This window comes from Vanacampus margaritifer, chromosome 6 (genome assembly GCF_051991255.1).
Source record: "Vanacampus margaritifer isolate UIUO_Vmar chromosome 6, RoL_Vmar_1.0, whole genome shotgun sequence".
Classification (NCBI taxonomy): Eukaryota; Metazoa; Chordata; class Actinopteri; order Syngnathiformes; family Syngnathidae; genus Vanacampus; species Vanacampus margaritifer.
This window is the reverse complement of record NC_135437.1, coordinates 8760580-8775870: the sequence shown is the minus strand read 5'-3', so window position 1 is coordinate 8775870 and position 15291 is coordinate 8760580. Positions and strand designations below refer to the sequence as shown.

Here is a 15291-nt window from a genome sequence, read left to right as displayed (position 1 = left end):
TACATGACATTTCACTGAAGTTACTTGGTCTGCAATTGAGAAGTGAAAACAGGCAGAATATAGAATCCGAAAATAATAATTACAGTATATAATACAATTTTTTTTTTTTAATAATAATAATAAAGTGTGTGTCTGTGTGCACGTGTGTGTATACATACTTACTAGTACTACATATACTATGTATAATTGTTTATTTATATACTAACTTATTTACCTACTATATATACTTATTTACATACTATATATACTTGTTTTTACTTTTTAAATAGTATATTTTGACCAGAGCAAGTATGGTAGGCCCATACATACATACATACATACATACAGACGCTCCCCAACTTACGAACGAGTTACGTTCCGAGCGATCGTTCGTAAGGTGAATTTATTCGTAAGTTGCTTCAGTGCTATATTTTGTATTATAATTTATGTTTAAAGAGAATACGTACAGTACTGTACTACGTATGTTAGAGAGAGAGAGCGAGAGACACACACAGTATGTACATGTACGTAATAAGATAAATAAAATGAAGTTTAACTTACTTTTGGAAGATGTACTCGATGCTTAAGGATTTGATGGAGGAAGAGGAGGATTTTATATCATGAGAGGTTCTTCGTCGTCGCTGGAATGGGCTTCAAAAGTTACTTCCTCCTCCGTAACTTCAATGTAGTAAGAAGTTGAGGGTCGCGGAGAAGAAGATGAGGATTGATGAGTATCTTCCTTGGAGGATTTACTAGAAACTGGCCGAAAGAAGCGATCTAACTACGATTGCACAGTTTTCTTCTTTTTTCATCATAAATGATGCGGTAGCACTGTATGGCATCATTCAATTGATTTGCAACCTTTGTGCAACGTTCAATATTTGGGTCTTGCTGCTCGAAGAGTGCGATGGCTTTATCTATGAGCGACAGGCGTTTCTTCTTCTTCTTCCTCCTCCTCAACACGTTGCTGAGCCTCCAATGCTGGGTGAGCTCTCACAGCGCCAAGCGTCGGTATTAGCGGCGGAAAGAAGCACTACAGTACTCGGAAAAAGGTGCGCAATACAAAATCTAACTTACAGCATCTCTTTCCGAACATTGTTTGACATGCGCGCATGCGCGCAGACATGTTCGTATGTACCGTTGTTCGTAACTCGAATGTTCGTAAGTAGGGGAGCGTCTGTACTTACATACAAAAATCTTCACTTTTCAGGAGACCTCAAAAACAGAACGTTTGTTCAACCATTTACATTGCATCGTCTAAGAGAGCAAGACATTTCAGATTGGTCAATCATTTGTAAAAGTAACACCCACACATGTGGAGTTGTGGACTGAACAATAATATAGATTTGTGAGAAAATAGGCACTTTACCAAATTGTGACAAATTGTAATTGTCAGGTTTCAGCCCGATGGCAGCGATATATGATATAATAAATAAAAGTTAGAATTTCTAGGGCTGATCATTGTTAAGAAACCCATGATTCCATGATTTTCTTTCTAGAAAAAAAGAAAATCCGTTACTGTATTTGCAAATTATTATTTGTTATGGGATAGCTCCTGTTTGCATGCACATACTGTATTGAGCAGCATAATGTGGCCTTGATCATTTTTACTACAAAGTGGCGGGCTTTGAATAGGCCTATGTTGTAGTTTATGTAACCATAGCCAATGTCATGTTGTAGTTTACTTCAGACATCAGACGAGTCGAGACCAAATCAACAGTGCCTCTACAGGTTGCAGCCAAGTAATCCATATCATTTTTTTTAATCACAAAGACTGAAATGTTGTAATCACTGTACTGATTAATAGACAGGGCAATCTTTTATCATTTATCCAATTCCACCTTGATGGGAGTAAACTACTGTCAAAGCAAACGTTGTAAAAGTCAAGACAGCACACTTTCATTCAAAATTCTTCACTGATCATGTGATATTTACTTATTTGTTTAAATCACAAAGTTTCTAACTTTTTGTTACAGTACTCAATTTAAGAGAAAAAAAGAAGGATATCCAGACCTGGAGCAATCAAGGGTACAACCATGATTTTGCCAGAGAGATTATGATACGGAAAAAATCGCAATGTGTTTTATACCCGTGGGATGAAATATCTTTCATAAATGATGTGTTGATCATTATCCTATTGATACATCAGACCAGGAAGCAGCTTAGTGTAAAGACCATACTGACAAGTGTCTCGAAGAAAGCAACAGCATCCCTAAACATGAAGTTTTCTATTCATCTCCTTGTGTGGATTATTTATCATCCGCTGACATGGCCTAGTTTGAGAGGAGATATCAAGGCTGTCTGGTTTCCTGCCTCCAATCTTCCAGCAGCAGGCATGGCTCTTCAGAATTTTCCATTTTAACTGTCAGTTATATCCATTAGGCAGGTGTGCGCTTTCGATCCTGTGTGCTGGGTATGCATCACCATCGGTGTCAATTCTGTTTGTGGTGGTATTACTGTTGCAACCTCTCCACAGTTAGGTAGTTACCTACTCACACTGAATTCTGAGAATATTTTTTTTCTTTTCTAGCTTTGTAGCTCATTTAAAGCGCAAATAAAGCTAAAGTACTGTTTTATTGCTGTATAAGTGAAACATGCTAACATTTATTGGTACATTCATTATAAAGTAGTCTGTTGGTCCTGTTAAAATAAACTACACAAATTAAAGGTAGAGGCCAAAGCACTTCCGTTGCAGTTTGTAAACACAACATTCCAAGATGATCCTCCCCCCCATTGGGCTCAACAGTTCACACCCCCAGCCTCTCGCAGCAAGTCAGCCCAGTACCGGTAGCTTGCTGTAGAAGGTCGCTAAATTTACAGGCTAACATTCTGATGGCACTTAACTGTCCAACAGCAAGCAGACCAACTCCACGTCCCTTATCAGCTCAAGGATCTCCTTCAGGGCTCGGAAGCTCTCGACAGGCTGTTGCATCGAGTTAGGCTGTGTTTCTTAAAGGTCTCATATTATTCAACTTTTCAACATACTAAAATAGTTCTCAAATGTGTAAGAGACATCTCTGTGACATGCATTCGTCAAAATTGACTTTGGATCTAATATTTTTGCTGTCCCTAAATCAGCCAAAAAAAAAACCCTGTGTTCAAAACAGCTTGTTTTAGGGGTGTGTCACTTTTATGTAAATAGCTGCACCAAGCCACACCTAGGCCATATCCTTTTCTCTCGAAGGGGCAGTGATTTCGGTCATGGTAGCCATGTGCTAATGTTGTGAATGGAAACGATTGGTCATGGGAGCAGATGAAAAGAAAAATACAGACATGTCTTTTACACATTTGAGAACTATTGTAATATGTGGAAAAGTGGCATAACGTTACTACAGAGACTATGTTGTAGAGTTAGTTTGGCAATGGTTATTTTGCCGTCACCGGCAAATCTCCCGCGAACGTTATTTTGTCGTGAATTAGCATATCTGCATTTTAACACATCTTCATGTACATACCTGAGCCTAAAGGTGTTCCAGGATATACATTTCTGTACACAATCGCCATGACACAACTCCTGCTTCTATCAGTAGACAATCATCAATAAACATTGACGACCCAGTTCCATTGGCAAGCAGACATTTCTATGCCATAACGGTGCCTCCAGCACATTTGGCACGTGATCGCCTTGGTTGCTGGCATTTTTCTTTCTCACCCTTCTGGTCCATGTTTGCTCTCATCTCATTTGCACATGACTGTACACTTTCAAAATGACAGGTTGTCTTCCTTTGGCAATATTGTAGTAGATGATGGTGTTTTAATAACCATTGAAAAAATATTTACTGGTATGTTGTTTTATGTGGTCTTTCCATTAGAAGGCCTCCGTGGACATTGGTTACGGTGTTCAGAGCCACCTGTTCCTGCAAGCAGTTTAGTGATGTGAGAATCTACTGCTGCAGCTTAATGGCTATGTCCTTAGTTATGGAGTCCACCTTTCAGTCAATCATTAACATCAGTGAGCAAGGCAAGGCTAATCTTAGCACCTTTGACGCAGAGTTTATGAAAGACGAACCACTTAAAGTAATATATACGGCACACAATGCATGTGTGTGTTTATCTACATGCCCTCTTACTGTAAATTCTTGGAAATCAAGGTGATGCTTGAACATAGCATTATCAAGATTATGAATGAATTTTCATGTACAGTTTAATGCACACATAAAATCATGTAATCATTTATTTGTAGTGAAGTCAAGAAATACACACAGTCCAACCTGAGCCCCTTTGGTCACAGCCGCAATCTTAGCCTACCATAGCTGCCCCCATGTAATAGATATACAGTAGTCATATTATACTTTGGGATTCACAGGGATTTTCCTCTTTTAAATTCTAGTGAGACATTATTCCCATGACGATATTGCCTTGTCACTCATTATCATCCTTTCATACAGAGTACGTATGTCAAATTGTACTGTAACCACAGAGTTGCTAGGGGCCTCTGGCAGAATGAGCATGCGGTTGGCTATGGATTACTAGCCCTAACTTGCATCTGATATAATCTTGCTAAACCTCCATGGAAGTTTCTCCTCTTCGTTACACTGACTCATCATGTACCATCATGACTGCCATTGGTCTGTTTTCAGGTCATTTTCAGGTCATAGACTTGGTACATTTTGGGGTAAATTTACAGTAGACTGACTCCCTGTATATCAGCTACACCCTTATGACTGCTTTGTCTTCCAACTGATTTCATAACAACAGCAAGAAATGTTAAGAAATGCCTTGCTTGTCCGCATTGGTAAATTAGGAAAAAGCCAGCCAAATGGCAGCGTATTTCTCCACTACAGAAATACAGTATAACCACTAAAGTCACAATCTCACACAATTTATTCATTGATACTGCACTTCAACAACCAATTTTGTATCTTCTTTAATATATTAATAGTTAAAACAGTCATGTATTTTTTTTTTACATTTGCATAAAAGGAGATACTAAACCCCACCAGTTTCCTATGCACATTCACTGAACCCTTCTTTAGTGAAAAATTAAATGTGATTTGTTTTTTTTCCAAATTCAAAACAGGGATAGGCAAGTTCGGTCCTAGAGAGACGCAGTCCTGCATGTTTTTGATGTCTCCCTCCTCCAACACAGCTGAAAGGCTCCTGCAGAACGTAATGATGAGCTGATGATTTGAAACACCTGGGTTTGGAGGCAAGAGACACCGAAAACATGCACACATCAGTGAGCAAGACACAAGATGCTGCAGCCAAAGTCCTATATTAGCGTTGGAAATAACGGTATCGGCATGTTACTTGAGAGTAAATGCCGATGCCAATACCACTGTTTTAATATCGGGGCATCTCTCGATACGGTATCTCTTTAGCACATACATACCAAGCAATGTAGCGTGATCACCTGCAGCAAATGATGGCCAAGTGGGGCGTGTCATCACGAATCATTTGAGCCTGGTGTGTGTCTTGACCTTCACCGAACCCGAGACTGACTCTGGTTAAAGACTACCGTGTAAATATTTTCTGATTTATATTTCATTTGATATGCTTTTGTCATATATTAATCTGTTATTAGGAGAGAAGTTTGCATTTTTGCTTCTACAGAGACAAATGTGTTTTTCTTTAATGATAATGACTTCATTGTCACCATTTAAAATTACTCCGGTCTTCAAGAAGTCAACTTGAAACTAAATCACCAAAACAGCACAGATGTGATCCTGTGTAGGAAAAGTTGCCCCTCAGGAATATGAATCCTTGGGATCCTCCCAATGTCATGTTCCTTTTTACGTCATCTCAAACTGAGCGGCAGAGTACCTTTCGCACATTTTTAAGATTCCCCTGTGAGGATCCTAACCCAGCCCCTTCCTATTCTTTCTCTCATCATTGACTTCTAATAGTAAAAATATCTGCCTTCGTTGTGTCACTGATCACAAAAAAATAACTAAAAGTGCATTTAAACATTTTGAATGTCCCCCCTTGATAATGGTTATTGAGTTTGTCAGTGTACTAAATTGCAGCCTGACTGTTTGCTTTTCTTCTCTACAGCTGCAGCAGCAGTGTCTGTGTATGTGTGTGTGAGCCACAGCGGCAAAGATGACAGAGTACAAGTTGGTGGTGGTGGGTGCTGGAGGCGTGGGCAAGAGTGCACTCACCATCCAACTCATCCAGAACCACTTTGTGGATGAATATGACCCCACCATAGAGGTACAGCACTCTTTCTTTTCTTTCCTACACATTCTACATATTCTCACTTCAGTCCCGCTAGAATTCCAGGTAGGAAGTTAGTGAGAGAGATACGTGGTGCACATTGCTGCTGTTTTATAGCTTTTACTTTCCTTATGAATGGTGCACAGAAAAAAAAAAGTTTAATCATGCAGCATAGCGGATTATTCCTGAAATTATTGACTGGCTGATATTTAGGTGAGAGCAACTCTCATACAGAGTTATCAGACATGTTTTAAAAGTAATACATGTTTGCTTGCGAGATTTTGTCCCCCCTCCATTTTCTTTCTCTTTTTCTCACCACGCCTGCCTCTGGGCAGACAATGTCCTTTTTGTGTATTTGCATTCCTGGCTCCTATGCTCTAATAAACAAAGGGAAGGCACTCCCATCCCATGTTTTTGTGGCTGCACACTGGAGGGCTTAATACAGACTTGGTTCCTCGATTGTGGTGTTAGTATGACCTGAAAGTGGAAAGGGAATTCATCAGTAGTTGTTAAGTCCAATGAGAAACTATGGAGCTGTTTACATGGCTACATACATTTAAAAAGTTCTATACTTTGTCTAACACGGAAATAGCCTTACAATACTATACTTTTTTTGTGCGCTCTTTGTGAGGAAGTTCAGTTTGTCAAAATAACTTCTTTTACCACCAAGTAGGGGAAAGTGATTATGGAAAAATATATTTTTTTTATTTCATTGATATTGAAATCATGATGAATAAAAACATTGCTTTCAAAACTATATGTATAAAACTACAATGGGGGGACACAAAAAAAAACAACTGCCAACATGTAAACTCAGAGGTGCCAAACCACGAGTATGGAGGTGGGGGCAGTTGTACTGTACCAAAACTCAGCTACATAGCCTCATGCTTATTCATCACTGCACGCTGAACACTTTATTATTAAACACTCTCGTATTTTTTTCAAGTACAGAATAACTTCATAATTTTCATGTGAAATTCAAGCCTTTTGCGTTTTCATTCTGCTGCCGCCACACATTTGCTGAATTGCATCTTTGCACACATTCAAACCACAAATAAGCATCTACCATAACTCATTGTCGTATTTATTTGATCATATTTGATTGTTCCATTTTTATTTTCACAAATCTTTGGACTTTACAGGGTAACCTGGGACCTCGGATATCGTATTAGGTGCCATATCATGCGGAAATGTGTGTTGGATTACGACAAAAACAATTCCTTGAATCTTCAAAAAGTCAACTTTAAATGTAACTTCAGAGGACAATGAGAAAATAAATTAGTAACAAAGTACAATAAGAATATATTTTAAAAAATATTGCTGCGCGCGCTTGTTGGCCTCGTGCATGCATGGAGTGTACACTTAAAATGAGACAAGACGAAAGTTGCCATGGAGCTCTATTATTGAAGCTCGTGTTTCACAGATAGGGAATAATATGTTCTTTTGAGTATTGTTACTTTGTATATTACTTGTGTGTATCTATTTCTAAGGCCTTTTTGTGTGAATATAAGTGAATTTTATAATAATAATAATTTTATAATTTCTCGTCATCATGGGATTTTACATGGACCTTAGCATTAGTACTAGTGATGTTTTTCAAATGAAGTTTCTTTCATTTAAATATAGCCTACAATGTGTGTATTATTGTGTAATTATTTTTGTTGTGTGTTATTTTTATAATTAACTACAACTGCGGTGTCATCAAACAGGTTAAAGAACGCTCAGTGAGTACATGTTCACATAACGTCACAAGCCCGCTGCGCAAATAACTTGGTGCATTCAGGGTACTTTCATAATGTTGGGAACTTGCATGCACACACAATTGTTTTTCTTCAATCGTAATGTGGCTCAATAGTTGAACATTATCTAGGTTAATTACAATTAATTAAATAAGAATACATTGAGCTTGCTTATTTTGTCACATGAAAAGTAATTATTTCATTAGAATAGAGATAAAAATAGGATATTAAAAATTGTATTTCTTTAGGTACATGATAAATATCGTAATAATATTGATTTTCAATCATATATATTCAACAACTGTATCCCATATCGCATGTTTTCCCAATATCGTGCAGCCCTATTGAAAGAAGCCTATATGTTGTATGGGCTCTTTGCACAAATCCACTACTTCCTGAACTCAATACCACTCCTTCATTTCTTGTCTTTCATGATTGGACAAGATGATTAATCCAGGTGTGTCTGGCCATTGTCGTCGTGGTTACTTAGGTCAGGCACACCTGGATTAATCAGTTTGTCTAATCATGAAAAACAGGAAATGAAGGAGTGGATTTGTGCAAATAGCCCATTGGGATCCTCAAAACACAGTACAGGGTTGCAGTTTTTTCATTGCAACGTGTTGGTCCATGTTTGGATCATCAATCACTTTCTATGCTTTGAAGAGCCACAGAACTTTTTTTGTGGTGGTGTTGGTATGCATCAGGTCTTTGAATAATTAGACGTGTGGCAATGTCGTCAGAGCAGCGACAGTGGTTTTCGACAGAAAGTGCCAAGGATATTGAGTCTTGGGCGGTAAACTTCACACCCTGGTCGGCCCGGCCGGTGGCATTGTGACTTTTATGTCTCTGATTTTAAATGGCGGCCAATAAATTCTTGGGTCGACTTCAAAGCCCCATCCTGCATCAGTGCCTTATATAGCGAGCCGGGGAAAATCTAGGAAAATGTCATTTTAGGTGGCCACTGTGAAGAGGCTTATGATAAGTGATGACCTATTATCACATTCTTCTTCTATAAACACTTAAGAGACTGGCCCATATTTTGGAATACCTGTTGCAAAAAAACACAATTTACACAGGTGTTCCATGTGACCTTTTGTGCAACTTCAGAGATCAGGTCTGTTAATTAAAAGGGGCCAGAGAAAGCCTTGCTGTATTTTATGAAATTGTGTCTATTCCGTTTGCTTTGCAGGACTCATACAGGAAACAGGTTGTGATTGACGGAGAGACCTGCCTGCTGGACATCCTAGATACTGCAGGTCAGGAAGAATACAGCGCAATGAGGGACCAGTACATGAGGACAGGGGAGGGGTTCCTCTGCGTGTTCGCAATCAACAACACCAAATCCTTTGAGGACATTCATCAATACAGGTGTGGCAAAATGACAAGAGTGGGCTAATTATGACTTAGATTTTGTCACAATGCACATTTCTATGCGGGCTTTGTTAGAGAGTCCAAAGGAAGAGGCATGTGTCGTGTTTCCACTAAGTGTGTGCCAGCTCTCTGCAGTGGTCGGGTGGTGTCAGGCTGTAGCATTTAACAACACAGCTAAAGAAAGCTTAGCCCCAACTGGAGGATTACAGCGCCATGCCAATGACATCGATCCTGACTCAATTAGGGGAGATGGAGATGGGACTCCCAAGGACAGAGAAGGAGAAAGGGAGGAGTTCCCCTATACCTTCTTTAAATTTGCGACAAATTAACAAGACAATTTATCTTCTATAGCTCTCCCTTCATTCAACTCGTCAAAGTACAATAAAATATTGAACAGTAAATGGCTAATATTTTTCACGGGTTTGAATAATTCCCTGATTGTTGCAGCACAATACTGGTCAGAATTGCAGATTTTACTGTTTAATGTTGTATATGAAATAGTTTCTTGTATGAAACATCTAGCACATTTGAATTATAACAAGGCCATAAACTGAGGCGGGTAAACACCATTAGTGGTGTTGATGACAGATGGTTTCGCTTTGACTAATGTGGATGTGTCCTGCTGCACTGTAACTGAGGGGGAAGGAGCTAATAGATTGATCGGACCCCCTCCTCTCCCTCTCGATTTGCTGGCTGCCGTAGCGATGAGGTAATGCTCTTTGCCGCCTGCCTGTCGTCCATCTCCATCCCTCCCTCCCTACCTCCCTCCCTCGCTTCCCTCCCTCCCTAGCACCATCCTTCCTTCAGTAGTTCAGTAGTCCCCTGCACCACCAGGGACTGGATCCTCCTCAGGGTCCTAGTGCTCCCTGGGTACTTCGGTTTCCAGTGATGAATCAGCTGCTGTTTACAGTAAAAGTCAGGGAACTCTCTGACAAGATTTAAAGGGGAAGTCAACCTTAAACATTTCTTGACAATACTATGTTGTATGTGACTTTGAGTTATGAAGCAAAATCCAGCCGTGGGGGCCATTTTGCCACTTGCTGTCGACAGAAGATGACGTCACAATTTTGCTTGATTAAAATGGTATGGTCAACCTTGAACATTTCTTGACAATAATATGTTATATGTGACCTCACTAGTCTAAACATGACATTCTGATTACATTTTTGGAATATGAGTTAAGCAGCAAAATCCAGCTGTTTTTATCCATCTCAGGGGGCGGCCATTTTGCTACTTGCTGTTGACTGAAGATGACAACACAGTTGCTCAGGGCTCAGGCAACGACCAATCACAGCTCAACTGTTTTCTGAAGCTGAGCTGTGATTGGTTGTTACCTGAGACCTTTTCACAAGACAGCAAGTGGCAAAATGGCCGCCTTATGCTATTGATCAAAACTGCTGGATTTCTCTGCGTAACTCATATTCCACCAACGCAATATTAACCAGAATACCGTATTCAGACTAGTGGGACTGCATAGAACATATCATTGTCAAGAATTTTGTTGACTTGCCCTTTAATTTAACATTGTGTTGCTGGGGCAAGTTGAAAGACAATTTAGGACTGCTAATGTTTTTTTTTTTGTTGTTTGTTTTTTTTTTCTCTCAGGAGAGCTCAGTATTGTTCATTCGATTTGACATCATCATTGCTGTCCTTTAAAAAAATTAATGAATGTTTTTTTTTTTAAATATATATACATATATATATACATATACACACATATATATATATATATATTTTTTTTTGTATGTGTGTGTGTGTGTGTGTGTGTGTGTGTGTGTGTGCGTGCGTGCGTGCGTGCGTGCGTGCGTGCGAGCGTGTGTGTATTCATCAGTTCACCTAAAGCCCATTAAAAAAAATCCCATACTAATAATATAATATAATAATAAATTGCCAAATGCAGAAACATCAATGTAAGTTATCACGATGTAGTGGCTCTCGCTAACAGACAGAATTAAGTAACCAGAATTAGGTTAAAAAATTCTATATAGGTAGACCATGTTTCTATAAATTTTGATATTTGGTTTTTATTTGAGGCAGATATTTTTTCCATTAAAATGTGATTTATGAGGAGGTTAGACCATTGGTCGATATTCAGAGTTTGTTTATTTTTCCAGTTAACAAGAATTGTTTTTTTAGCGATAGTAAGGGCTACAAGTGTAGATTGAAATTGTTTATGTGGTAAGTCAGTTGTTGTTAGGTCACCTAGCAAACACAAGTTTGGAGATAAAGGTATCCTACAGTCCAAAATAGCGGAAAGTTTTTCTAAGACTTTAGTCCAGAAATACATAACCGGAGTACATAACCATAAAGCATGAACATAAGTGTCTGTAGTGTTTTGTAAACATTGGAGACAAATGTCGGAGTCTGAGAGTCCCATTTTCTTCATCATATATTGAGTAATGTATGTTCTGTGAATAATTTTATATTGGATAAGTTGTAAATTTGTGTGTTTTGTCATTTTAAATGCGTTTTCACAAACTTGAATCCAAAAGTCAGGTTCCGGTGCTATAGACAAGTCTGTCTCCCATTTCGAGATGGGTAAAGACATTTTATCAGTATATGAAAGTAACTTATATATTTTTGAAAGTTTTTTTGTTGTTGTCGGAGAAAGCTTGTTAATATCTTTAGCTAAAACAGGCGGTTGGAGCGTACCCCGAAGTGTTGGAATTTTTTTCTTTATCATATTTTTAACTTGTAGATAATGTAAAAAAAATTCCGTTTTTTATATTGTATTTTTGGAGCAAGGATGTATATGATATAAACATATTATCTGAGAAGAGATGGTGGAGATGTGTAATTCCTTTCTGCTCCCACACAGCTAAATGAAACGGTTGGTTGTTAAGTTGAAAGTCGGGGTTATGCCATAGGGGAGAAAGTCCACATGGCTCCACTTGGGCTTTTGTCAATTCTAGTGCCTTCCACCAGGCAGTCACGGTGGCGGAAATCATTGGGTTTTTAAAACAATTATGACGCTTAATCGATGTTGTAATAAAGAGTAGATCTCGAAGTCTGAGGTTATTACAATCCTTCTGTTCTAGTTCCAACCAACAGTTAGTGTCTCTGTTGGGTTGTGCCCATAGAACGATATATTGTAGCTGGTTAGCTATATAGTAGTACATAAAATTTGGTGCCTCTAGACCACCTTTGGATTTACTTTTCTGAAAAGTAGATACAGTGTAGACTAATCTTTGCTTTTTTTTTATTCCAGTAAAATTTTGTTACGGACTGCTAATGTTTATAGTATTCCATTTTATTTCATGTTCAACCTACAGAGAGCAGATTAAACGTGTGAAGGACTCAGATGATGTTCCCATGGTGCTTGTGGGCAACAAATGTGACCTCCCGGCACGCACGGTGGACACAAGGCAAGCCCAGGAACTCGCCCGTTCCTACGGCATCCCTTACATCGAAACCTCTGCAAAGACACGACAGGTACATAATGTGAAGCTTCACCACATTGTTCATTTTTATTGTACACCTGGCCCATACCAACAAACTGGTTTGATCCACAGGTTTTCCGGCCTAGAAATCAAAGATGGAAATTTACGTTTTGTTCATGTTGTCATGTATTGAAAGCTGTTGAATATGTTATTGTGTTGTACAAGGTGCAATGAATCATATCCAGGTTGACTGGAGAGAAGACAATTATTTGAAAGGACTCAAAAGTAGCGCTAACTAGGGATGTGAGGCTATCCAAACATCACGATACAATAATTAGAACTATATTGTGGGTAGGTTGTTGATATTAAGAAAAGGTCACATTGTAAAAAAATGAGCTCATACTAAAAAAAGCACAATATTTTGCTTTTGTATATAACAGCAATGCATATTAATCACGTACAATCTCTAATAACACTTAATTAATATTGAGACACTTACTTGCTAATGTGCGCACTTTGAGTTCCTCCACATATTGACTCGGTTCACAAGCATATTACACGTTCCCCTTCATCTAACGATTAGCGTGGATTTTAAACATAGAAGGGCTAAAACATCCCTTATGAAAATGAAATTGCCCTTAAAAAAAACTAGCGACGATGACAATATTGTGGCAGTTTTAATATCACGATATTGCCGTTTTTTGTTACATCCCTTACAACTGTGTAGCCCACTCCTTATGAGTCACATCTACATACAGTATCTGACCTGTTTTTAACTGAACTGGCAGTAGGTCTGTCATGCAAATGAAAAGACATACAAATAATTAAATAAGGACCTTTTCTTCACTGTATGATATCTTGACAAAGAATAGTGGAGATGATTGCCATGGTAACATTGACACAATTCTCCACAGTGTGCTCTCCTGAAGGCTTTGCTTCCCCTGAGGGGAGGTGTTTGTTGTGCAACAATTGATCATAGTTAAAGTGCACAAAAAGTTTGAATCAGTTTTCTGAATAAGAACTCAACAGTTCTAGATTTTAGAACATGGAAAATTCTTGTAAATTGGAACAGGTTGCCAAAGACATAAATCAAGACGAAGTAATTGTCGTGTCATTTCTGTCTGCATTTTTGTACAGGGAGTAGAAGATGCCTTTTACACACTGGTCAGGGAAATTAGGCAACACAAGCTGAGGAAGCTGAACCCACCAGATGAGAGTGGTCAAGACTGTATGAGCTGTCGCTGTGTGGTATCGTGATAAAGGTGAGGCTACTTGTGCTTTTTTTTTTTATATCTAGTTTTTATCTTCATGTATCTGTAGCTAAACTAAATTAAGGTTTAAAATGTTCATCAATTTAACACATGATAAAAGGAGCCATCGAATTGTCAAAGAGTAATGTTGCCCCCACTCCAGTACAGAGGACTAAATTAAATAAACAATTAAATATCTAAATGTCTTTATACATTAAAATATCAAAAGTGTAATTATTTCACTATTTAATGCATTGATGGTTCATTTTGCATTGCTTCATGAATTTACTGATTCTGTCAAACTAGCCCATCAAAGTCAGCCAGAGGGGCTAATGTGAATCCCTCAAACTCTTTTCTCATGTAGATTTGCACAGGTTGAGTCCAGGCAACCTTAGAAAATATGTGTGACGTGAAAGCACATCGTCAGACGTTTCCGACACATTGACAAATCATTGCTTATGCAACATATAAGTGGGCACCATGTCTTTGACAATGTTCAGCACGAGTGACCCCATGATTGCCTTTACATGTCATACAGAAAAGGACCCTGCTCAGGTTGTGCGTTTTGCTACAGGGGTCAGAAAATTGGCGAACTTTGCAACATTTGACCAGGGTTCCGTGTCGGGCCACCTGAAATTCACTGACACTGGCCTAGTGACCAGTCCAGTACAAATTTCATAACTACGATGAAATCAACATACAAATTTATATTTAATATTCAATATTTTTATTTATATCCACTTAACTTGATCAATCTTTTTACTGTTCTAGACACGTTATTTTGGCTTGAACAAGTCCAGAAAATGTCAAATGTTGAATATTCAATTGGATTTTATAAAACAACCCACATTATGCAAAATAAGTAACTACACACGTTGTAAACAATACAATATAAACATGATATTAATATAAATGTGAATTAATCATCAACCGTATCTCTGTGAAGTATGGACGGTCATCAGTTATCAACGGTCCTGATGTACAATGTTTGAGTTTTTTGTGAAGTGGTATAAGAAAGTGTGTTTTCACAGCACAAGAAGGAATGCACAGTTGCCACTTTACGTTTTTTCCATAGTTTTTGTTCATGGCCTGGAAGTATTTTTCATACAAATACTTAATCATTTACTATAATTGGAACTTTGCTGATTCCATTTTGAGTATAATATATTCATACTTGTGTATCCTGCCATCTTTTCCCCCCAGCTCACCTTCACTGCTTGGAAAGAAATGCTACAGCACAAGAAGTCACAGCATGGACTTGAAAATAGGAAGAAAAAACTGAATGATGAAAATGAAATGAAAGATTGCAATTTTGGTCTCGTGAGAAGAAGCTGAACCGGAGCCCTTTTTTATGGAAAGAAAGAATTGGACTGACTGTTGCCCGTGTGGCTACCTGAACAAGCTTGGCCAGCCCTT

General features: G+C 38.4%; 1 protein-coding gene across 1 annotated transcript in view; it reads left to right on the top strand.

Annotated features, from left to right (window-relative positions):
* The window catches only part of LOC144053512 (GTPase HRas), a 22379-nt gene extending 7088 nt beyond the window's left edge, over positions 1-15291 (top strand). The window contains exons 2-6 of the mRNA XM_077568027.1: positions 5974-6132; positions 9064-9242; positions 12518-12677; positions 13763-13887; positions 15079-15291. Of these exons, the coding sequence (XP_077424153.1) occupies positions 6022-6132; positions 9064-9242; positions 12518-12677; positions 13763-13882 (570 nt within the window). The 5' untranslated portion in view covers positions 5974-6021 and the 3' untranslated portion in view covers positions 13883-13887; positions 15079-15291. The remainder of the gene's footprint in view (positions 1-5973; positions 6133-9063; positions 9243-12517; positions 12678-13762; positions 13888-15078) is intronic.